Raw genomic sequence first — 26675 nt, 5'->3', positions numbered from 1 at the left:
CTTATTACTTTTCGCCAAGTCCCCGTGTCCTTATAAAGCTTCTTGTCAGACCCCGTAGCATTTATTTTCTGTCATATATTCTAAAAACAATTATATTGCCACACCGCCGTAAAACAGCTAAGCCGTTCTATTCCTTTTTTTTTCTCTAGCCGCTCATAACCACCTGCCGGCAGTTAGCCTAAATACTTTTCACCAAGTCCACGTGTCCTTATGAAGCTTCTTGTCAGACCCCGTAGCATTCAATATCTGTCATATCTTCTAAAAACAATTTTAATGCCACACCGCTGTAAAATAGCTAAGCTGTTATATTCATTTTTTGTCTATGACGGCTGATATCTTCTTCTCTTGATGGCTGACCACCTGCCGGCAGTTTGCCTAAATACTTTTCACCAAGTCCACGTGTCCTTATGACGCTTCTTGTCAGACCCCGTAGCATTCATTATCTGTCATATCTTCGAAAACAATTTTAATGCCACACCGCAGTAAAATAGGTAAGCCGTTCTATTCCTTTCTTTTTCTCTGGTAGCTCATAACTTCTTCTCTTGATGGCTGACCACCTGCCGGCAGTTAGCCTAAATACTTTTCACCAAGTCCACGTGTCCTTATGAAGCTTCTTGTCAGACCCCGTAGCATTCATTATCTGTCATATCTTCGAAAACAATTTTAATGCCACACCGCTGTAAAATAGCTAAGCTGTTATATTCATTTTTTGTCTATGACGGCTGATATCTTCTTCTCTTGATGGCTGACCACCTGCCGGCAGTTTGCCTAAATACTTTTCACCAAGTCCACGTGTCCTTATGAAGCTTCTTGTCAGACCCCGTAGCATTCATTATCTGTCATATCTTCGAAAACAATTTTAATGCCACACCGCAGTAAAATAGGTAAGCCGTTCTATTCCTTTCTTTTTCTCTGGTGGCTCATAACTTGTTCTCTTGATGGCTGACCACCTGCCGGCAGTTAGCCTAAATACTTTTCACCAAGTCCACGTGTCCTTATGAAGCTTCTTGTCAGACCCCGTAGCATTCATTATCTGTCATATCTTCGAAAACAATTTTAATGCCACACCGCAGTAAAATAGGTAAGCCGTTCTATTCCTTTCTTTTTCTCTGGTGGCTCATAACTTGTTCTCTTGATGGCTGACCACCTGCCGGCAGTTAGCCTAAATACTTTTCACCAACTCCACGTGTTCTTATGAACCTTCTTGTCAGACACCGTAGCATTTATTTTCTGTCATATATTATAAAAACTAATTTAATGCCATACCGCAGTAAAATAGCTAAGTCGTTCTATTCCTTTATTTTTCAATGGTGGATCATAACTTCTTCTCTTGATGGCTGACCACCTGCCGGCAGTTTGCCTAAATACTTTTCACCAAGTCCACATGTCCTTATGACGCTTCTTGTCAGACCCCGTAGCATTCATTATCTGTCATATCTTCGAAAACAATTTTAATGCCACACCGCAGTAAAATAGGTAAGCCGTTCTATTCCTTTCTTTTTCTCTGGTGGCTCATAACTTGTTCTCTTGATGGCTGACCACCTGCCGGCAGTTAGCCTAAATACTTTTCACCAACTCCACGTGTTCTTATGAACCTTCTTGTCAGACACCGTAGCATTTATTTTCTGTCATATATTATAAAAACTAATTTTATGCCATACCGCAGTAAAATAGCTAAGTCGTTCTATTCCTTTATTTTTCAATGGTGGATCATAACTTCTTCTCTTGATGGCTGACCACCTGCCGGCAGTTTGCCTAAATACTTTTCACCAAGTCCACGTGTCCTTATGAAGCTTCTTGTCCGACCCCGTAGCATTCAATATCTGTCATATCTTCTAAAAACAATTTTAATGCCACACCGCTGTAAAATAGCTGAGCTGTTATATTCATTTTTTGTCTATGGCGGCTCATATCTTCTTCTCTGGATGGCTGACCACCTGCCGGCAGTTTGCCTAAATACTTTTCACCAAGTCCACGTGTCCTTATGACGCTTTTTGTCAGACCCCGTAGCATTCATTATTTGTCATATCTTCGAAAACAATTTTAATGCCACACCGCAGTAAAATAGGTAAGCCGTTCTATTCCTTTCTTTTTCTCTGGTGGCTCATAACTTGTTCTCTTGATGGCTGACCACCTGCCGGCAGTTAGCCTAAATACTTTTCACCAACTCCACGTGTTCTTATGAAGCTTCTTGTCAGACCCCGTAGCATTTATTTTCTGTCATATATTCTAAAAACAAATTTAATGCCATACCGCAGAAAAATAGCTAAGTCGTTCTATTCCTTTATTTTTCAATGGTGGATCATAACTTCTTCTCTTGATGGCTGACCACCTGCCGGCAGTTTGCCTAAATACATTTCACCAAGTCCACGTGTCCTTATGAAGCTTCTTGTCAGACCCCGTAGCATTCAATATCTGTCATATCTTCTAAAAACAATTTTAATGCCACACCGCTGTAAAATAGCTGAGCTGTTATATTCATTTTTTGTCTATGGCGGCTCATATCTTCTTCTCTTGATGGCTGACCACCTGCCGGCAGTTTGCCTAAATACTTTTCACCAAGTCCACGTGTCCTTATGACGCTTTTTGTCAGACCCCGTAGCATTCATTATCTGCAATATCTTCGAAAACAATTTTAATGCCACACCGCAGTAAAATAGGTAAGCCGTTCTATTCCTTTCTTTTTCTCTGGTGGCTCATAACTTCTTCTCTTGATGGCTGACCACCTGCCGGCAGTTAGCCTAAATACTTTTCACCAACTCCACGTGTTCTTATGAACCTTCTTGTCAGACACCGTAGCATTTATTTTCTGTCATATATTATAAAAACTAATTTAATGCCATACCGCAGTAAAATAGCTAAGTCGTTCTATTCCTTTATTTTTCAATGGTGGATCATAACTTCTTCTCTTGATGGCTGACCACCTGCCGGCAGTTTGCCTAAATACTTTTCACCAAGTCCACGTGTCCTTATGAAGCTTCTTGTCAGACCCCGTAGCATTCATTATCTGTCATATCTTCGAAAACAATTTTAATGCCACACCGCAGTAAAATAGGTAAGCCGTTCTATTCCTTTCTTTTTCTCTGGTGGCTAATAACTTCTTCTCTTGATGGCTGACCACCTGCCGGCAGCTAGCCTAAATACTTTTCACCAACTCCACGTGTTCTTATGAAGCTTCTTGTCAGACCCCGTAGCATTTATTTTCTGTCATATATTCTAAAACAAATTTAATGCCATACCGCAGAAAAATAGCTAAGTCGTTCTATTCCTTTATTTTTCAATGGTGGATCATAACTTCTTCTCTTGATGGCTGACCACCTGCCGGCAGTTTGCCTAAATACTTTTCACCAAGTCCACGTGTCCTTATGAAGCTTCTTGTCAGACCCCGTAGCATTCATTATCTGTCATATCTTCGAAAACAATTTTAATGCCACACCGCAGTAAAATAGGTAAGCCGTTCTATTCCTTTCTTTTTCTCTGGTGGCTAATAACTTCTTCTCTTGATGGCTGACCACCTGCCGGCAGTTAGCCTAAATACTTTTCACCAACTCCACGTGTTCTTATGAACCTTCTCGTCAGACACCGTAGCATTTATTTTCTGTCATATATTATAAAAACTAATTTAATGCCATACCGCAGAAAATAGCTAAGTCGTTCTAAACTTTTATTTTTCAATGGGGGATCATAACTTCTTCTCTTGATGGCTGACCACCTGCCGGCAGTTTGCCTAAATACTTTTCACCAAGTCCACGTGTCCTTATGAAGCTTCTTGTCCGACCCCGTAGCATTCAATATCTGTCATATCTTCTAAAAACAATTTTAATGCCACACCGCTGTAAAATAGCTGAGCTGTTATATTCATTTTTTGTCTATGGCGGCTCATATCTTCTTCTCTGGATGGCTGACCACCTGCCGGCAGTTTGCCTAAATACTTTTCACCAAGTCCACGTGTCCTTATGACGCTTTTTGTCAGACCCCGTAGCATTCATTATTTGTCATATCTTCGAAAACAATTTTAATGCCACACCGCAGTAAAATAGGTAAGCCGTTCTATTCCTTTCTTTTTCTCTGGTGGCTCATAACTTGTTCTCTTGATGGCTGACCACCTGCCGGCAGTTAGCCTAAATACTTTTCACCAACTCCACGTGTTCTTATGAAGCTTCTTGTCAGACCCCGTAGCATTTATTTTCTGTCATATATTCTAAAAACAAATTTAATGCCATACCGCAGAAAAATAGCTAAGTCGTTCTATTCCTTTATTTTTCAATGGTGGATCATAACTTCTTCTCTTGATGGCTGACCACCTGCCGGCAGTTTGCCTAAATACATTTCACCAAGTCCACGTGTCCTTATGAAGCTTCTTGTCAGACCCCGTAGCATTCAATATCTGTCATATCTTCTAAAAACAATTTTAATGCCACACCGCTGTAAAATAGCTGAGCTGTTATATTCATTTTTTGTCTATGGCGGCTCATATCTTCTTCTCTTGATGGCTGACCACCTGCCGGCAGTTTGCCTAAATACTTTTCACCAAGTCCACGTGTCCTTATGACGCTTTTTGTCAGACCCCGTAGCATTCATTATCTGCAATATCTTCGAAAACAATTTTAATGCCACACCGCAGTAAAATAGGTAAGCCGTTCTATTCCTTTCTTTTTCTCTGGTGGCTCATAACTTCTTCTCTTGATGGCTGACCACCTGCCGGCAGTTAGCCTAAATACTTTTCACCAACTCCACGTGTTCTTATGAACCTTCTTGTCAGACACCGTAGCATTTATTTTCTGTCATATATTATAAAAACTAATTTAATGCCATACCGCAGTAAAATAGCTAAGTCGTTCTATTCCTTTATTTTTCAATGGTGGATCATAACTTCTTCTCTTGATGGCTGACCACCTGCCGGCAGTTTGCCTAAATACTTTTCACCAAGTCCACGTGTCCTTATGAAGCTTCTTGTCAGACCCCGTAGCATTCATTATCTGTCATATCTTCGAAAACAATTTTAATGCCACACCGCAGTAAAATAGGTAAGCCGTTCTATTCCTTTCTTTTTCTCTGGTGGCTAATAACTTCTTCTCTTGATGGCTGACCACCTGCCGGCAGCTAGCCTAAATACTTTTCACCAACTCCACGTGTTCTTATGAAGCTTCTTGTCAGACCCCGTAGCATTTATTTTCTGTCATATATTCTAAAACAAATTTAATGCCATACCGCAGAAAAATAGCTAAGTCGTTCTATTCCTTTATTTTTCAATGGTGGATCATAACTTCTTCTCTTGATGGCTGACCACCTGCCGGCAGTTTGCCTAAATACTTTTCACCAAGTCCACGTGTCCTTATGAAGCTTCTTGTCAGACCCCGTAGCATTCATTATCTGTCATATCTTCGAAAACAATTTTAATGCCACACCGCAGTAAAATAGGTAAGCCGTTCTATTCCTTTCTTTTTCTCTGGTGGCTAATAACTTCTTCTCTTGATGGCTGACCACCTGCCGGCAGTTAGCCTAAATACTTTTCACCAACTCCACGTGTTCTTATGAACCTTCTCGTCAGACACCGTAGCATTTATTTTCTGTCATATATTATAAAAACTAATTTAATGCCATACCGCAGAAAATAGCTAAGTCGTTCTAAACTTTTATTTTTCAATGGGGGATCATAACTTCTTCTCTTGATGGCTGACCACCTGCCGGCAGTTCGCCTAAATACTTTTCACCAAGTCCACGTGTCCTTATGAAGCTTCTTGTCAGACCCCGTAGCATTCATTATCTGTCATATCTTCGAAAACAATTTTAATGCCACACCGCAGTAAAATAGGTAAGCCGTTCTATTCCTTTCTTTTTCTCTGGTGGCTAATAACTTCTTCTCTTGATGGCTGACCACCTGCCGGCAGTTAGCCTAAATACTTTTCACCAACTCCACGTGTTCTTATGAACCTTCTTGTCAGACACCGTAGCATTTATTTTCTGTCATATATTATAAAAACTAATTTAATGCCATACCACAGTAAAATAGCTAAGTCGTTCTATTCCTTTATTTTTCAATGGTGGATCATAACTTCTACTCTTGATGGCTGACCACCTGCCGGCAGTTTGCCTAAATACTTTTCACCAAGTCCACGTGTCCTTATGAAGCTTCTTGTCAGACCCCGTAGCATGCAATATCTGTCATATCTTCCAAAAACAATTTTAATGCCACATCGCAGTAAAATAGGTAAGCCGTTCTATTCCTTTCTTTTTCTCTGGTGGCTCATAACTTGTTCTCTTGATGGCTGACCACCTGCCGGCAGTTTGCCTAAATACTTTTCACCAAGTCCACGTGTCTTTATGAAGCTTCTTGTCAGACCCCGTAGCATTCAATATCTGTCATATCTTCTAAAAAAAATTTTAATGCCACACCGCTGTAAAATAGCTGAGCTGTTATATTCATTTTTTGTCTATGGCGGCTCATATCTTCTTCTCTTGATGGCTGACCACCTGCCGGCAGTTTGCCTAAATACTTTTCACCAAGTCCACGTGTCCTTATGAAGCTTCTTGTCAGACCCCGTAGCATGCAATATCTGTCATATCTTCCAAAAACAATTTTAATGCCACACCGCAGTAAAATAGGTAAGCCGTTCTATTCCTTTCTTTTTCTCTGGTGGCTCATAACTTGTTCTCTTGATGGCTGACCACCTGCCGGCAGTTAGCCTAAATACTTTTCACCAACTCCACGTGTTCTTATGAACCTTCTTGTCAGACACCGTAGCATTTATTTTCTGTCATATATTATAAAAACTAATTTAATGCCATACCGCAGTAAAATAGCTAAGTCGTTCTATTCCTTTATTTTTCAATGGTGGATCATAACTTCTTCTCTTGATGGCTGACCACCTGCCGGCAGTTTGCCTAAACACTTTTCACCAAGTCCACGTGTCCTTATGAAGCTTCTTGTCAGACCCCGTAGCATTCATTGTCTGTCATATCTTCGAAAACAATTTTAATGCCACACCGCAGTAAAATAGGTAAGCCGTTCTATTCCTTTCTTTTTCTCTGGTGGCTAATAACTTCTTCTCTTGATGGCTGACCACCTGCCGGCAGTTAGCCTAAATACTTTTCACCAACTCCACGTGTTCTTATGAACCTTCTTGTCAGACACCGTAGCATTTATTTTCTGTCATATATTATAAAAAACTAATTTAATGCCATACCGCAGTAAAATAGCTAAGTCGTTCTATTCCTTTATTTTTCAATGGTGGATCATAACTTCTTCTCTTGATGGCTGACCACCTGCCGGCAGTTTTCCTAAATACTTTTCACCAAGTCCACGTGTCCTTATGAAGCTTCTTGTCAGACCCCGTAGCATGCAATATCTGTCATATCTTCCAAAAACAATTTTAATGTCACACCGCAGTAAAATAGGTAAGCCGTTCTATTCCTTTCTTTTTCTCTGGTGGCTCATAACTTGTTCTCTTGATGGCTGACCACCTGCCGGCAGTTAGCCTAAATACTTTTCACGAACTCCACGTGTTCTTATGAACCTTCTTGTCAGACACGGTAGCATTTATTTTCTGTCATATATTATAAAAACTAATTTAATGCCATACCGCAGTAAAATAGCTAAGTCGTTCTATTCCTTTATTTTTCAATGGTGGATCATAATTTCTTCTCTTGATGGCTGACCACCTGCCGGAAGTTTGCCTAAATACTTTTCACCAAGTCCACGTGTCCTTATGAAGCTTCTTGTCAGACCCCGTAGCATTCATTATCTGTCATATCTTCGAAAACAATTTTAATGCCACACCGCAGTAAAATAGGTAAGCCGTTCTATTCCTTTCTTTTTCTCTGGTGGCTAATAACTTCTTCTCTTGATGGCTGACCACCTGCCGGCAGTTAGCCTAAATACTTTTCACCAACTCCACGTGTTCTTATGAACCTTCTTGTCAGACACCGTAGCATTTATTTTTTGTCATATATTATAAAAACTAATTTAATGCCATACCGCAGTAAAATAGCTAAGTCGTTCTATTCCTTTATTTTTCAATGGTGGATCATAACTTCTACTCTTGATGGCTGACCACCTGCCGGCAGTTTGCCTAAATACTTTTCACCAAGTCCACGTGTCCTTATGAAGCTTCTTGTCAGACCCCGTAGCATGCAATATCTGTCATATCTTCCAAAAACAATTTTAATGCCACACCGCAGTAAAATAGGTAAGCCGTTCTATTCCTTTCTTTTTCTCTGGTGGCTCATAACTTGTTCTCTTGATGGCTGACCACCTGCCGGCAGTTAGCCTAAATACTTTTCACCAACTCCACGTGTTCTTATGAACCTTCTTGTCAGACACCGTAGCATTTATTTTCTGTCATATATTATAAAAACTAATTTAATGCCATACCGCAGTAAAATAGCTAAGTCGTTCTATTCCTTTATTTTTCAATGGTGGATCATAACTTCTTCTCTTGATGGCTGACCACCTGCCGGCAGTTTGCCTAAATACTTTTCACCAAGTCCACGTGTCCTTATGAAGCTTCTTGTCAGACCCCGTAGCATTCATTATCTGTCATATCTTCGAAAACAATTTTAATGCCACACCGCAGTAAAATAGGTAAGCCGTTCTATTCCTTTCTTTTTCTCTGGTGGCTCATAACTTGTTCTCTTGATGGCTGACCACCTGCCGGCAGTTAGCCTAAATACTTTTCACCAAGTCCACGTGTCCTTATGAAGCTTCTTGTCAGACCCCGTAGCATTCATTATCTGTCATATCTTCGAAAACAATTTTAATGCCACACCGCAGTAAAATAGGTAAGCCGTTCTATTCCTTTCTTTTTCTCTGGTGGCTCATAACTTGTTCTCTTGATGGCTGACCACCTGCCGGCAGTTAGCCTAAATACTTTTCACCAACTCCACGTGTTCTTATGAACCTTCTTGTCAGACACCGTAGCATTTATTTTCTGTCATATATTATAAAAACTAATTTAATGCCATACCGCAGTAAAATAGCTAAGTCGTTCTATTCCTTTATTTTTCAATGGTGGATCATAACTTCTTCTCTTGATGGCTGACCACCTGCCGGCAGTTTGCCTAAATACTTTTCACCAAGTCCACATGTCCTTATGACGCTTCTTGTCAGACCCCGTAGCATTCATTATCTGTCATATCTTCGAAAACAATTTTAATGCCACACCGCAGTAAAATAGGTAAGCCGTTCTATTCCTTTCTTTTTCTCTGGTGGCTCATAACTTGTTCTCTTGATGGCTGACCACCTGCCGGCAGTTAGCCTAAATACTTTTCACCAACTCCACGTGTTCTTATGAACCTTCTTGTCAGACACCGTAGCATTTATTTTCTGTCATATATTATAAAAACTAATTTTATGCCATACCGCAGTAAAATAGCTAAGTCGTTCTATTCCTTTATTTTTCAATGGTGGATCATAACTTCTTCTCTTGATGGCTGACCACCTGCCGGCAGTTTGCCTAAATACTTTTCACCAAGTCCACGTGTCCTTATGAAGCTTCTTGTCCGACCCCGTAGCATTCAATATCTGTCATATCTTCTAAAAACAATTTTAATGCCACACCGCTGTAAAATAGCTGAGCTGTTATATTCATTTTTTGTCTATGGCGGCTCATATCTTCTTCTCTGGATGGCTGACCACCTGCCGGCAGTTTGCCTAAATACTTTTCACCAAGTCCACGTGTCCTTATGACGCTTTTTGTCAGACCCCGTAGCATTCATTATTTGTCATATCTTCGAAAACAATTTTAATGCCACACCGCAGTAAAATAGGTAAGCCGTTCTATTCCTTTCTTTTTCTCTGGTGGCTCATAACTTCTTCTCTTGATGGCTGACCACCTGCCGGCAGTTAGCCTAAATACTTTTCACCAACTCCACGTGTTCTTATGAACCTTCTTGTCAGACACCGTAGCATTTATTTTCTGTCATATATTATAAAAACTAATTTAATGCCATACCGCAGTAAAATAGCTAAGTCGTTCTATTCCTTTATTTTTCAATGGTGGATCATAATTTCTTCTCTTGATGGCTGACCACCTGCCGGCAGTTTGCCTAAATACTTTTCACCAAGTCCACGTGTCCTTATGAAGCTTCTTGTCAGACCCCGTAGCATTCATTATCGGTCATATCTTCGAAAACAATTTTAATGCCACACCGCAGTAAAATAGGTAAGCCGTTCTATTCCTTTCTTTTTCTCTGGTGGCTAATAACTTCTTCTCTTGATGGCTGACCACCTGCCGGCAGTTAGCCTAAATACTTTTCACCAACTCCACGTGTTCTTATGAACCTTCTTGTCAGACACCGTAGCATTTATTTTCTGTCATATATTATAAAAACTAATTTAATGCCATACCGCAGTAAAATAGCTAAGTCGTTCTATTCCTTTATTTTTCAATGGTGGATCATAATTTCTTCTCTTGATGGCTGACCACCTGCCGGCAGTTTGCCTAAATACTTTTCACCAAGTCCACGTGTCCTTATGAAGCTTCTTGTCAGACCCCGTAGCATGCAATATCTGTCATATCTTCCAAAACAATTTTAATGCCACACCGCTGTAAAATAGCTATGCTGTTCTATTCATTTTTTGTCTCTGGCGGCTAATAACTTCTTCTCTTGATGGCTTACCACCTGCCGGCAGTAAGCCTAAATACTTTTCACCAAGTCCAAATGTCATTATGAAGCTTCTTGTCAGACCCCGTAGCATTCAATATCTGTCATATCTTCTAAAAACAAATTTAATGCCACACCGCTGTAAAATAGCTAAGTTGTTCTATTGATTTTTTTTGTCTCTGGCGGCTCATAACTTCTTCTCTCGATGGCTGACCACCTGCCGGCAGTTTGCCTAAATACTTTTCACCAAGTCCACGTGTTCTTATCAAGCTTCTTGTCAGACACCTTAGCATTCATTATCTGTCATATCTTCGAAAACAATTTTAATGCCACACCGCAGTAAAATAGGTAAGCCGTTCTATTCCTTTCTTTCTCTCTGGTGGCTAATAACTTCTTCTCTTGATGGCTGACCACCTGCCGGCAGTTAGCCTAAATACTTTTCACCAACTCCACGTGTTCTTATGAACCTTCTTGTCAGACACCGTAGCATTTATTTTCTGTCATATATTATAAAAACTAATTTAATGCCATACCGCAGTAAAATAGCTAAGTCGTTCTATTCCTTTATTTTTCAATGGTGGATCATAATTTCTTCTCTTGATGGCTGACCACCTGCCGGCAGTTTGCCTAAATACTTTTCACCAAGTCCACGTGTCCTTATGAAGCTTCTTGTCAGACCCCGTAGCATGCAATATCTGTCATATCTTCCAAAAACAATTTTAATGCCACACCGCTGTAAAATAGCTATGCTGTTCTATTCATTTTTTGTCTCTGGCGGCTAATAACTTCTTCTCTTGATGGCTTGCCACCTGCCGGCAGTAAGCCTAAATACTTTTCACCAAGTCCAAATGTCATTATGAAGCTTCTTGTCAGACCCCGTAGCATTCAATATCTGTCATATCTTCTAAAAACAAATTTAATGCCACACCGCTGTAAAATAGCTAAGTTGTTCTATTGATTTTTTTTGTCTCTGGTGGCTAATAACTTCTTCTCTTGATGGCTGACCACCTGCCGGCAGTTTGCCTAAATACTTTTCACCAAGTCCACGTATTCTTATCAAGCTTCTTGTCAGACACCTTAGCATTCATTATCTGTCATATCTTCTAAAAAAATTTTATGGCACATCCCAGTAAAATAGCTAAGCTGTTCTATTCATTTTTTTGTCTCTGGCGGCTCATAACTTCTTCTCTTGATGGCTGACCACCTGCCTGCAGTAAGCCTAAATACTTTTCACCAAGTCCACGTGTCCTTATGAAGCTTCTTGTCAGACCCCGTAGCATGCAATATCTGTCATATCTTCCAAAAACAATTTTAATGCGACACCGCTGTAAAATAGCTATGCTGTTCTATTCATTTTTTGTCTCTGGCGGCTAATAACTTCTTCTCTTGATGGCTTACCTCCTGCCGGCAGTAAGCCTAAATACTTTTCACCAAGTCCAAATGTCATTATGAAGCTTCTTGTCAGACCCCGTAGCATTGAATATCTGTCATATCTTCTAAAAACAAATTTAATGCCACACCGCTGTAAAATAGCTAAGTTGTTCTATTGATTTTTTTTGTCTCTGGCGGCTCATAACTTCTTCTCTCGATGGCTGACCACCTGCCGGCAGTTTGCCTAAATACTTTTCACCAAGTCCACGTGTTCTTATCAAGCTTCTTGTCAGACACCTTAGCATTCATTATCTGTCATATCTTCTAAAAAAATTTTATGGCACATCCCAGTAAAATAGCTAAGCTGTTCTATTGATTTTTTTGTCTCTGGCGGCTCATAACTTCTTCTCTTGATGGCTGACCACCTGCCTGCAGTAAGCCTAAATTCTTTTCACCAATTCCACGTGTCCTTATGAAGCTTCTTGGCACACCCCGTAGCATTCATTATCTGTCATATCTTCTAAAAACAATTTTAATGCCACACCGCAGTAAAATATCTGAGTCCTTCTATTGCTTTTTTTTTCTCTGGCGGCTCATAACTGGTTGGATGGATGGATGGAATATAGGAGCGTCCCCTTTGAAACGGGGTGGTAGCAGTAGCTATCATGCTCATTTCTCTCCCTATATCTTAATTGTCGATTTAGATTGGTTAACTAAACCATCATTTTATTTACTAAATTTTTGTTTCTACATTACTAACTTTATGTCACTTGTCTGCTTTTAAGCCACCAATATTCCAGTCGTTTTTTGCTAGTTTCCACCGCCGGTTTATTCAGCCGGCCACTGGTATCTCTAAACCCCAGAGCTTCAGGAACAGTGATTGCGCCTGAATGAACTTCCGGAAGGATACCATTACATTCGGGTATAATATGGTCAATTGTTTCACTGGAGTTAGCACATACAGCACATGCGTCATCTTCATTGTTATATTTCTTTTTGTAGCTGAATTTTCTAAGGCACCCTTATCTAGCTTCAAAAAGTAGGGCACTGCCTTTTGAGTTATCAAAGAAATCTTCCTTCCTGATGTGGATTTTCCTCCTTCGGTATAATTCCACACTCTGTTTCTTTTCCATCGAATTTATCCAGTTTTTACCTTTTGTGTTTGTCACCTGTTGCCTAATGCTCTTTATTTCTCCGTCCTTGTAACTAGCATACTTACTAATTAGTTTCCTAGTTCTTTTCCTCCATTGTGAGTCAATGCTTTTTAAGTACAGGTATTTAAATACTTTAGTTGCCCATCTTTTACTGTACATTTTGCGCAGGCGTTCCTCATGTAATATTTTATTCTGAGCTTCCCGTACTTCGAAAGATGCCCAGCCCATATCTACCTGAACCACCTCATTTGTAGTTTTGCAGTGGCCACCTAGTGCTAATCGTCCAACGGATCTCTGATTTATTTCTAATGTCGACTGTACTTATGATTTTAGGCACAAAACCGTATTTCTGAAAGTAAGTCCGTGCCCCATAATCCCTTTGAAAATACCCCTCAAAACCTCAAACCTATTGTATTCCCACAATGCCTTATGCTTCATTATCCCGGCATTCCTTCGCCCTTTGGCCTTAAGTGATTGCTCATGCTTTCCAATGTATGCCAATCCTTCGTTTACCCATACCCCCTGATATTTATATTCTGCTACTCTAGGTATTTCATGGCCTTGTATTTTAAGACTATTATCAGCTGAGCCGTTGAAAATCATCAGACTCGACTTAACTGCGATAACATCTTCTCTTGATGGCTGCCACCTGCCGGCAGACAGCCTTATTACTTTTCGCCAAGTCCCCGTGTCCTTATAAAGCTTCTTGTCAGACCCCGTAGCATTTATTTTCTGTCATATATTCTAAAAACAATTATATTGCCACACCGCCGTAAAACAGCTAAGCCGTTCTATTCCTTTTTTTTTCTCTAGCCGCTCATAACCACCTGCCGGCAGTTAGCCTAAATACTTTTCACCAAGTCCACGTGTCCTTATGAAGCTTCTTGTCAGACCCCGTAGCATTCAATATCTGTCATATCTTCTAAAAACAATTTTAATGCCACACCGCTGTAAAATAGCTAAGCTGTTATATTCATTTTTTGTCTATGACGGCTGATATCTTCTTCTCTTGATGGCTGACCACCTGCCGGCAGTTTGCCTAAATACTTTTCACCAAGTCCACGTGTCCTTATGACGCTTCTTGTCAGACCCCGTAGCATTCATTATCTGTCATATCTTCGAAAACAATTTTAATGCCACACCGCAGTAAAATAGGTAAGCCGTTCTATTCCTTTCTTTTTCTCTGGTAGCTCATAACTTCTTCTCTTGATGGCTGACCACCTGCCGGCAGTTAGCCTAAATACTTTTCACCAACTCCACGTGTTCTTATGAACCTTCTTGTCAGACACCGTAGCATTTATTTTCTGTCATATATTATAAAAGCTAATGTAATGCCATACCGCAGTAAAATAGCTAAGTCGTTCTATTCCTTTATTTTTCTATGGTGGATCATAACTTCTTCTCTTGATGGCTGACCACCTGCCGGCAGTTTGCCTAAATACTTTTCACAGAGTCCACGTGTCCTTATGACGCTTCTTGTCAGACCCCGTAGCATTCATTATCTGTCATATCTTCGAAAACAATTTTAATGCCACACCGCAGTAAAATAGGTAAGCTGTTCTATTCCTTTCTTTTTCTCTGGTGGCTCATAACTTCTCCTCTTGATGGCTTACCACCTGCCGGCAGTTAGCCTAAATACTTTTCACCAACTCCACGTGTTCATATGAACCTTCTTGTCAGACACCGTAGCATTTATCTTCTGTCATATATTATAAAAAGTAATTTAATGCCATACCGCAGTAAAATAGCTAAGTCGTTCTATTCCTTTATTTTTCAATGGTGGATCATAACTTCTTCTCTTGATGGCTGACCACCTGCCGGCAGTTAGCCTAAATACTTTTCACCAAGTCCACGTGTCCTTATGAAGCTTCTTGTCAGACCCCGTAGCATTCAATATCTGTCATATCTTCCAAAAACAATTTTAATGCCACACCGCTGTAAAATAGCTATGCTGTTCTATTCATTTTTTGTCTCTGGCGGCTAATAACTTCTTCTCTTGATGGCTTACCACCTGCCGGCTGTTAGCCTAAATACTTTTCACCAAGTCCAAATGTCATTATGAAGCTTCTTGTCAGACCCCGTAGCATTCAATATCTGTCACATCTTCTAAAAACAAATTTAATGCCACACCGCTGTAAAATAGCTAAGTTGTTCTATTGATTTTTTTTTTGTCTCTGGTGGCTCATAACTTCTTCTCTCGATGGCTGGCCACCTGCCGGCAGTTTGCCTAAATACTTTTCACCAAGTCCACGTGTTCTTATCAAGCTTCTTGTCAGACGCCTTAGCATTCATTATCTGTCATATCTTCTAAAAAAATTTTATGGCACATCCCAGTAAAATAGCTAAGCTGTTCTATTCATTTTTTTGTCTCTGGCGGCTCATAACTTCTTCTCTTGATGGCTGACCACCTGCCGGCAGTAAGCCTAAATACTTTTCACCAAGTCCACGTGTCCTTATGAAGCTTCTTGGCACACCCCGTAGCATTCATTATCTGTCATATCTTCTAAAAACAATTTTAATGCCACACCGCAGTAAAATATCTAAGACCTTCTATTGCTTTTTTTTTCTCTGGCGGCTCATAACTGGTTGGATGGATGGATGGAATATAGGAGCGTCCCCATTGAAACGGGGTGGTAGCAGTAGCTATCATGCTCATTTTTCTCCCTATATCTTAATTATCGATTTAGATTGGTTAACTAAACCATCATTTTTTTTATTAAATTTTTGTTTCTACATTACTGACTTTATGTCACTTGTCTGCTTTTAAGCCACCAATATTCCAGTCGTTTTTTGCTAGTTTCCACCGCCGGTTTATTCAGTCGGCCACTGGTATCTCTAAACCCCAGAGCTTCAGGAACAGTGATTGCGCCTGAATGAACTTCCGGAAGGATACCATTACATTCGGGTATAATATGGTCAATTGTTTCACTGGAGTTAGCACATACAGCACATGCGTCATCTCCATTGTTATATTTCTTTTTGTAGCTGAACTTTCTAAGGCACCCTGATCTAGCTTCAACAAGTAGGGCACTGCCTTTTGAGTTATCAAAGAAATCTTCCTTCCTGATGTGCATTTTCCTCCTTCGGTATAATTCCACACTCTGTTTCTTTTCCATCGAATTTATCCAGTTTTTACCTTTTGTGTTTGTCACCTGTTGCCTAATGCTCTTTATTTCTCCGTCCTTGTACTTACTAATTAGTTTCCTAGTTCTTTTCCTCCATTGTGAGTCAATGCTTTTTAAGTACAGGTATTTAAATACTTTAGTTGCCCATCTTTTACTGTACAATTTCCTCAGGCGTTCCTCATGTAATATTTTATTCTGAGCTACCCGTACTTCGAAAGATGCCCAGCCCATATCTACCTGAACCGCCTCATTTGTAGTTTTGCAGTGGGCACCTAGTGCTAATCGTCCAACGGATCTCTGATTTATTTCTAATGTCGACTGTACTTATGATTTTAGGCACAAAACCGTATTTCTGACTGTAAGTCCGGGCCCCATAATCCTTTTGAAAATACCCCTCAAAACCTCAAACCTATTGTATCCCCACAATGCCTTATGCTTCATTATCCCGGCATTCCTTCGCCCTTTGGCCTTAGGTGATTGCTCATGCTTTCCAATGTATGCCAATCCTTCGTTTACCCATACCCCCTGATATTTATGTTCTGCTATTCTAGGTATTTCATGGCCTTGTATTTTAAGACCATTATCAGCTGAGCCGTTGCAAATCATGAGACTCGACTTAACTGCGATAACATCTTCTCTTGATGGCTGCCACCTGCCGGCAGATAGCCTAATTACTTTTCGCCAAGTCCACGTGTCCTTATAAAGCTTCTTGTCAGCCCCCGTAGCATTTATTTTCTGTCATATATTCTAAAAACAATTTTATTGCCACTTTGCTGTAAAATAGCTAAGCTGTTCTATTCATTTTTTGTCTATGGCGGCTCATAACTTCTTCTCTTGATGGCTGACCACCTGCCGACAGTTTGCCTAAATACTTTTCACCAAGTCCACGTGTCCTTATGACGCTTCTTGTCAGACCCCGTAGCATTCATTATCTGTCATATCTTCGAAAACAATTTTAATGCCACGCCGCTGTAAAATAGCTATGCTGTTCTATTCATTTTTGTCTCTGGCGGCTAATAACGTCTTCTCTTGATGGCTTACCACCTGTCGGCAATTTGCCTAAATACTTTTCACGAAGTCCACGTGTTGTTATGAAGCTTCTTGTCTGACCCCGTAGCATTTATTTTCTGTCATATATACTAAAAACAAATTTAATGCTGTACCGCAGTAAAGTAGCTAAGCCGTTCTATTCCTTTCTTTTTCTATGCTGGCTTATAACTACTTCGGTTGATGGCTGACCACCTGCCGGCAGTTAGCCTAAATACATTTCACCAAGTCCACGTGACGTTATGTAGCTGCTTGTCAGACCCCGTAGCATTCATTATCTGTCCTATGTTCTAAAACAATTTTATAGCCACACCGGCCTAAAATAGCTAAGCCGTTCTATTCCTTCTTTTTTTTTCTCTGGCGGCTCATAAATTATTCCCTTGATGGCTGACCAACTGCCGGCAGTTAGCCTAAATACTTTTGACCAAGTCCAAATGTCATTATGAAGCTTCTTGTCAGACCCCTTGGCATTCATTATCTGTCATATCTTCGAAAACAATTTTAATGCCACACCGCAGTAAAGATGGCTAAGTTGTTCTATTCCAGTTTTTTTCCTCTGGTACCAGAGAAGAAAAAAAAAAAAAAACGGAATAGAACAGCTTAGCCATCTTTACTGCGGTGTAGCATTAAAATTGTTTTAGAAGAGATGACATTTAATGAATGGCACGGAGCTAACAAGATGCTTCATAAGGACACGTGGAATTAAGTGAAATGTCTTTAGGCTAACTGCCGGCAGGTGGTACGTGGCTTTTATCTTGTTCTCTTGATGGCTGACCACCTGCCGGCAGTCAGCCTAAAGATTTTTCGCCAGGACCACGTGTCCTTATGCAGCTTCGTGTTAGACCCCGTAGCTTTCATTGTCTGTTGTAACTTCTAAAAACAATTTGTTTTGGCACCCCACAGTAAGATAGGTATGCTGTTCTATTCCTTTTTTTTTCCCTTAGGCTTTTACCTTCTTCTTTTCTTGATGACTCACCGCCTGCCGGCAGGTAGCCTGAATACTTTTCACCAAGTCCACGTGTTCTTATGCAGCTTCTTGTTAGACCCCGCAGCATTCATTATCTGTCGTCTCTTCTAAAAACAATTTGAATCTTTGATTGATGGTAAAATGTTTGATTGGTAGGCAAAAATCAAGGCAGGAGTGAAATTTCACCCTGTGCTAAATACAAAAAATAAATAAGTTGTGTGTCTTGATAAGTATTTCGCTGTGAGGCTGAAGAGCATGATGACGCGATGCGAACTGCCGGGGACCGATAACGCTTTCGCGTAAAGCTCTTAAAGTTGGTGCTTAAGCGTTCTTTAATTTTTTTTTTTTCATCCGTGAGTCTGGTTTTAATTACGCATGAAGAATACATACACCGCCTCCAGGAGCATTTTCATCAGCCAACAATTACAGCGTGATGTTCGTTCTTTTTTTTTTCTTTTTCGCAATCTCCGCCATTATCGACCGCCATTCGGACGTAATGGTATTACAAATAAATACGACGCTTTCACCAACATTCTGAGCCTGAAGCTAGTGGCTCTAAAAAGTGCTGCGTATTTAGCTTGACAATTCTTAGCGGCAGTAAGTACGTCTTCCCCTGACCAACATAACTCCGGAAGAGCCATACAAACCCGATCGACCGAATCTTAGAAAGAACAACAGCAACGACAGCCTGTAGTTATGCTTCGTGACCCTTTTGACAAGGATATAGGGGGAGGCAGAAATATATGCACTAGCTCAACTCAGCAAGTATAGTTGTTTTGTTAGTGGTCGCAGACACGGGAAATTCGGCAGTTCACTTACATAAATGCCTCTTGAAGACTTAATTTCTCCCGTCAGCTCCTAATATGGGCCTGCTGTTGATGCAGTAGTAATAGGGCGTCAATGTTATGTCACATCATTTATCAGTATGACTCGAGCACATTGAACGTATGCATCTTTCGAGATTAATGATCCTAGGAAGATTAACGTCACTATGTCATTTAAAGAACGCATGGGTCCGATGCATATCAGAGCCCCACTATGGTGGACACTCGATCATCTTGGGAGATGTGTTATGTCCCAGCGCAAAGTCGCGCAGTCGTCGAGCAGAAACGTCTGAGAGAAGTGCTTCCAATGATTTACAACTGAAGAGTGCCAGCATTGCGTTAACAATTGAACAGGCTTAAAGCAGTTCGGAAATAAGGCCGGTGCTGCCGTTCTGCTATATTAGCAGGTACACTTTTGAGGGGAAAATTGATTATCCTGTCTAAGAGCCGGCGGACTTCGTCTTTAATGTTGGTTACATTGAGCGGAACCGGCAGAGTTTGCTTGTCTTCCACTGCTAAGCTATGTGATGAAGAAAAAAAGAAAACAAATCTATACGATGAAGAAATTTCTGGTCCTAACACTGATACAACTACGTAAATCATCTTTCGCTCTCTCGACTGAAGATGGACGGTGCGCGCCCGAGTTACTTTACGCCTTTGGATGCGACAGTTCCTGCTATAATTAAAACAGCCGTTACTTACACAGCCTCCCCCCCTCCCCCCCCCAAAAAAAAATATATATATATATATATATATATATATATATATATATATATATATATATATATATATATATATATATATATATATATATATATATATATATATATATATATTTCGATCTTTTCTCAGAGCGCTTCGCAATTGAAAGGACTCGCAGCTTTACAGGGAAGGTGGTCTGGATTTATTCCAAACGTAATACAAAATATGGGCGCAGCAGAGAACGCTGAAAAAGGAACGGAAAGCAAAAACAAACACGAAGTAAAAGATGCAAAACATTCCAGCTTCAAAAAGTACGCTAATTATCGCGGTGTAAAGGGGGGTGCTTAAGTCTCGCCTTCAAAACAATAATGCAACTGCACTTCCGGCAACACTGAAACCTCTGTGCAAAGCAAGTTGACCAAACGTGCTGCTTCTTACGAGAGAGCGAGAGTGAACACCTACGCGCACTGTGTTTTGCGCCGCTACCGACTCGTACTCGAGCGCCTGCATTTAGCGACGTTCAGTGTTGACGCTCAGTACGGCGCCCTTATTTTTGCTTTTCTTGAGCCACTTGCGTTGTCCGTATTGGGTGCAGCGTCAGACGCAGGAAGCCGCAAGACCTGATCAGGAAGCTGCTTCGAATGGAACCTGTCCGAAGCACGAGAGGCTGATCGATGCGACGGGCGGAATTGGACGCGGCTTAGTTCACGCGAGTTTCTTTACCGGCGGACGCGGCGCGGCATTCGAGCGACTCGTATTTATTTACCCGGCAAAGCGGATTTTTGTGAAGACCTCTCCGCTGCGTGCAAGCTTCGCTTCCAGTGATCGCTACAAGCTAAGTAGGGCGTGCCGCGTGTCGAAAGGCCCGGAAAGGGAAGGGTCACGGTGGAAGGGTGGCACGGTAAATAACCACGTCTGCCGTATTTATTTTCCGCTCTGACACTCCGCCGTACGTTGTACGGGTCACGAGACCATTTACTCATCTTTTTTTCTGTGCGCAAACAACTCAAGTGCGTCTAGATTCCCAGAGAAAGCCGCCTTCTTATTTCGCCGGTTTCAACGCGACTCGAACGCGAACCACCGATATCACTGAAATGCTGCTTGCTTTGCTGGAAGAAAAATATGAGTGAAAAATAAAAATTACGCGCGTGGCTTCCGCCCACAACCCAGTCTTTTATATGTACGTATACGCGGTTTCTTCTGAATGCCGATTTCTTACGCCCACTTATAAACAAGAAATTTATCCTCGCTGTAAGTGTCCCCCACAGCGCCAAGTGAAAAGGCCCGCTTTCCTTCACCCTCCTGTCTTGGTTTCAGGCGCGCCGTGCCAGGTGCCGAGTCCGAGTGTAAACAGTGGGTACAAATTCCTGCCCGTCTGCGCGCAAGGAGAGCGTTCCTATTTGTGTGCGCGTGCAGAAAGAAAAGTATTCACATTAAATGGCTCGCAAAGGAGATTGCTTTCTGGGCAGAAACTTTCCCGGACAGCCAATGTGGTCAGCAGTTTGTTTCCTTTTACTTCTTCCTTCCGCTCTCGGAGTGAGTGCTGATATTTTTACTTTTTCGTTTTCGCCTTAACCTCTCAGGGCGCGCAATCCTTCACCTGCTTCGCAACAGAGAGCTGCGTCGCAATAATGCTTTCATTCAGAGCTCTCAAGCGGCAACTCAATAAGAAGAAGAAAAAAAAAAAAGACACAAGCTACCTGGACCAAAATTATGTAAAAATCACTTCTTCCATCTGCGGCCACCAGCAAGTCTCTTGACGGCTGCGTACGGGCGCCGAAAACCCGCAGAGCTTCCTTGCCGCTTCGATCAGAAAGGCTGCTCGTTGTGCCACGTGCGTGCGGCCAGCGCGTGCCCCCAAAACCGGGGCCTCGTCGGCGCAGCTTGTAAAGATTTATGGCCAAAGCGGCGTTCCTTGTTTGCCACCCCCCGCCCCCCACGGTGCTCTAGCCGCGGCTTCTACCCATTTGGCCGCCCAAGCAGGGCGCGCAGCCGCTCCACAAGTGCCCTCGACGCGCGCCCGCGTGCGACGTGCTTCTCCGCCTGCCGGAGATCAAACAAGTTCGCGGCGTCACGCATGGCGGCTGAGCGGCACGGTTCAGCGACGCGCGTTTTATGCCTGCGCCGCCGTATGTCGGCAGCGCAGAAATTGACGTTCGGAGGGCGCCTGCAGACGGCGCGGTTCTTTTTGTAGGTGCTTCGTCCATGGGAAGAGGCACGCGTGAACACTCTCGGGCCGTGCGCCTCCGCCGCCGACTGCCGCACTCATTCAGCTTGTTATGCGGCCGCAGCGATCCTTTGCAAGTGTGCCCGCCATGAGAACGGGGATCCACCGCGAATGTCGCGACCAGAAACGGGGCAAGAAGGCGTGGGGACACAACGGAGCCTATTTATGTGACAGAAAGCAGCACGTTTCACATTCCGGCAATTCGTTCCTTTGCAGACCAGGAATATGCTAATAAAAGAGGGTGCGGTGTTCTTCGATCAGGAGAAAAAAAATAAGCAGACGCACGAGACACGCAAAAAACGAAAGAGGGCCGTAGCGGTCGCTGCCAAAGAACATTTTTCTTACGACGCAGGTTACTGCGGTCTTACTAGGAGCATAGGCCCGAGTGACATTTGTGACTGCTACAAGTTAATGAAGCTAGTTAGCAGCACTACCTCTAACATTAGCACCCAGTAATAGTACTGCCCTTAGCTAGATGAGTTACTAGTAGTGACACCCCATCTACTAAATGTTACATAATTTAGCTTTGTTACAGCAGAGTTACCAAGATGATGTCTGCAATGCGTTCACGACATGCACTTTTTGGGATATTCCAGATGCGTAAAAAATGACGTGCCTTCGTAGTGACCAATGCTGATGGTATCAACCAAAACAGAAATGATAGAGAAGGTCCTTATTTCTTTTTTCAGAAACTTTTGGCAGTGTGAGCGATAGATACATGCAAGCATTGATCTTCTTTATCGGAAAAACAGAGTGGTTAGCAGAACAGTCTATATAACTATGTTGTTTGCAGTTCACAGTAGCTCGAAGAACAGATTTGTGATTTACTTAAAAGTACATTAAGATGTCGAATGCAGTAAATACTGACATTCATCTTACTAACTTTAGTACATTGTGGGTTTTTTTTAAAGCTTCAAAACTGACGACATCATCTTAAGAGTAAAAAGATGTGATTGCCAGCATTCACAACCTAATTAATTAGTCATTATTACAGCTAATTAGTACAATATACAAACTCCCCCAATGGCCCCAGATACACTATAAAATCGCTTATCATGAGCGACTACTCATGTGCGGCACTTAGGCTCAAGTCAATGTAAAAAAAAAAATGGTTTAGATTCTAACGATGGGCATTTACTACGTTCGTGCAGTTTTAATTTGAATTATCGGGTGTCAAATCAGCAACACGCATAGGAGTTTAGCAGCTGCAAATACTACCTTCTATTCTTAAAAAGTGCAGATGTGCGATAGAATTGAAGAGTATTTCACTGAGGCGATTCTCTATGGCAACTTTTAGGACTTACTGTGATGCCCTTATATAGTATACATACAGATTAGTCAATCAGTAATTGCGTATTTGTGTGCATGTTTACGCGAGCTGATTTCCCTGCGACCCAAATGGGGCGTGACGGCGCCGCTAAAGATTTTTGTGAAAACAATAAAGGAGCTGAAACAATACTTTTGGTAATATTCTAATGCGAAAAATAGGTAGAGACAGCCCTTGTGAGTACTAAAATGTAAAAGCTCTACTTGGGCCCTATAATTTACAAATAATATTTATAAAAAGCGCTCTTGGCGTCCGCTCGCAACCGGTTCTAGCGACACCTCACCGGGCGTTCGTGGCCGCCCCTACCTATTGACGTCAAGCGGGCTTTGCATGGTGCGCCCTCTTATTCGGCGCGTCCAAGTGACGTGGGCGGGATGGGGTGCTGCCCCATTGCACTTTTTTCTTGCGCTCTGGCGTGCGCTAAGTTGGAAGGGTAGAAGTATCATTTTTCATATCACCGATATCCTCGGCGTTAGTGAAGCTAGCTTAAATATTTTGTGCTGCGGAGCGCACTGCTGGACTACCGATTGTTCATGCACGTTTGCTAGTTTAGTAAATATGTTTTCACGATCCCTTTAAGAACATAAGTAAATATGTTACAGCGGGGATGGTCCAGCCATCACGAAAACCCGTGATTTTCTAAAATGTATGTCAAGTGAAGTGCCCGTATGTTTGATTCACATCTGTTTTCTTTTTAAGCTTTGGCTACCTGGCTGTTGGAGACCTAAACGCATCAATCGCTTAGCGATGAAACACCGCTTGTCGTTCGAGATCTGTTTAATACAGTTTTCTCTCGTTTTTGTGCTACATACATTTATTTTTCAGCTCTCCCCTAAGCTTAGCGGTGAATCGTGGAAGTGCGTGTCGCTTGGGACGTAAGTAGAACTTGCCGTGGCGGAGTGGAAGGCTCACCTGGCGAAAAGCATGGCGTCCAGAAGGGCCTGCAAGTCCTCGCTGGTGACACTAGCCAGGTGGCCGCTTTGCAGGGCGCACACGTCATTGGCCTTGGCCCAGGACAGGCTTTCGTTGAAGACCCTGTAGCAATGCAGCCCCCAGGAGACCCATCCAAACTCGCAGTCCTCGGCGAGGGACTGGTTCACGAGCACCGCGTCGTAGGTGGCGCAGAAGCCGAGGCTCGCCGCGCTCAGCGCCAGCGACTGCGAGTTGCGTGGCGGTTCCTCGAGGTGCACCCGGATGGCCATCGCATTGCCTGCAGATCGGAGCGCCGACAAGTCGGGGCTGCCTGTCCAGTTGCCACAGAACCGGTGCTCGGTGCCTTCCGAAGAGACCTCGAGGAAGTTGTCGGGGCACGACGAGGAGGCTCGCGCGGACGACACCTGGAGTGTGCTGAAGCTGAGCTGCACTTCGTAGCCCAACGGCATGATGAAGGCGAAGTGGCAGTCACCAGGGGCCGAGTAGAGAAGCGACGTGCTCTTACCAGGCGGATAGCAGACGCGACCGTTCGCCTCGCCGAGCGTCTCATTCCGACAGAGCTTGACGAACTCGTACTTGACCGTCCAGCCTTCGGCCTCCAATAGGGGGTCGCTGCGGAAAGTGATAGAGAGCCTCTCGTCGAGGGACAGGTACGTCAGGTTCCGACGGCTTCCGCAAAGCACGACGGTCCTGGGCCCCCGGCCAGCCAGCAGCCCAATCTCCAGGCTGTCGTGCTCGCATCGAGGCTCATTGGCGGGCGGCAGTTCAAGGAATGGGATACGAAGCAGTACGCGGTACCCGCTGGGCGCCAGTATGGTGATGAAGCAGTGCAGGCCCGGAGGGTAGAAATCCGGATGGTGGGGACTGTGCCATTCGCCTCGCGTCCTGGTGAGAGTCGCGTTGCAACCTGCGAAGCGAAGGAGATATGTTTGCCGGCGGAAACTTTCAAATGTGACTTCGTTTACGGGACAACTTTGAGCATTTCGGGCGCTTGTTTGGGGCTGAGTGGCAGAACAGGTAGAGAGAGAATCGTTAGTGGAAGAGGGACGTCAGTGGCATTTATGGTATTGAAATCTGAAGAGAACAGCCATAGAAGCCGGCTTGGCGTGGGGGCGGAATGATTTCAGATGCTGCATTAAGATGCATATGACGCTGTGAAGAGCAAGCGCAGCAAAACGGTTGGCACAACAAAAGGAGAGCGGTAACATTCGCACCAATATAAGCCAGAAATAACTGTTGCACCCTCTATGTTATTTTTTGCGATGCCAAGAGAGAAAGGCAAGCATAGATTCGTTTGGCTGCCGGCCATCTCTGCACTGCCTGAAAGGCCCAAAAGAGGTCGCACCAGTATAGCATCAGGAAATTCAGGCTGCAGCTTTTGATCCAGTCCTCTCAGGGGTAATAGGAATGGGGCAAATATGCGGAAAAGGCAACCGGTGAGTGTTTAATAGTGTGTTCCCGCCGCGTGGAGTAATGTTCGGTATAGGTTACCTGACAATTCCTCATGTAACACCTGACGCTCGGCTAAACCAACAGCGGGCAAGTTGGTAATCAAAATAATTTACTGTGGTTCACATACGTCGTCGGATCAACCTGAGGTGTATTGGTCGGTTGTCAGCTCGCTTGCACAAGATTTTCATTATTTCGAGGATCAGATGCCAGTAAAATATTTTCCAGTGCACTGACGGAGCTGGTGCTTTTATGCAACGAAAGTTGTTTGTTCGAGTGCGTGTTTAATGACTGGCATCTCCAGCATGCCTAGTGTGGTTTTAAGCGGCTGTCTCCACAGGGAGATCACATGTGCACTAAAGTAAGAGTCTCAAGGGGGCTTTTCAGGAGCCGTTGCGCCATAGAGCTTGCGCACCCACTTCGAGGGACAGCCGTTGTCTTACCTCGGTTCGCAGGGGGCACAGAGCGTGATACGCACACGTCGAGAGTTTCGGCCCCAGCCGCTGCGTGTTTTTTTTTTCTGTACAAATATCTACCGCATAAAATGAGCGCTTAATTAAACAAATACATTCACCATTGCTTTTTTTGTTTTAAAGACTGGACTGATTTCGTACACTGCAGAAACAAGCATACACTCGTAAAAATGTTTTGAAAAAAGGAAACACGACATTTCGGGGCCCGCACGGACCCTTGATCACATAGAGCGCTGCATGTAATGACGGCGGCTTAAATGCAGTTAAAATTGCGTAGTGTCCGATTGTAGATCTCTGAAAGATTTCCACGTGTCCTGTTAAGAGCATGCTTCATGTTATAATTATGAAAAGATTCTAAAAGAAGGCGCGATGATAAGCTTTTCTCTGTGGTAATGACTGATGCATCGTCCCAATCGATGGTGTGTCCTGTTGAAACGCTGTGCTGCGCCAAAGCATTAGATGTGGAGCGGC

At 42.7% G+C, this 26675-nt stretch overlaps 1 protein-coding gene across 1 annotated transcript in view; it reads right to left on the bottom strand.

The window, feature by feature from the left end:
- LOC146202701 (uncharacterized) overlaps positions 1–26675 on the bottom strand; it is a 498035-nt gene that overhangs the window by 237253 nt on the left and 234107 nt on the right. The window contains exon 6 of the mRNA XM_084601880.1: positions 24262–25189. Coding sequence (XP_084458006.1) covers positions 24262–25189 — 928 coding nt within the window. The remainder of the gene's footprint in view (positions 1–24261; positions 25190–26675) is intronic.

This window comes from Amblyomma maculatum, chromosome 1 (assembly GCF_055883805.1).
Source record: "Amblyomma maculatum isolate TAMU_Amacu chromosome 1, ASM5588380v1, whole genome shotgun sequence".
NCBI lineage: Eukaryota > Metazoa > Arthropoda > Arachnida > Ixodida > Ixodidae > Amblyomma > Amblyomma maculatum.
Note: the sequence above shows the minus strand (reverse complement) of the source record. Positions and strands in the feature narration are given on the sequence as shown.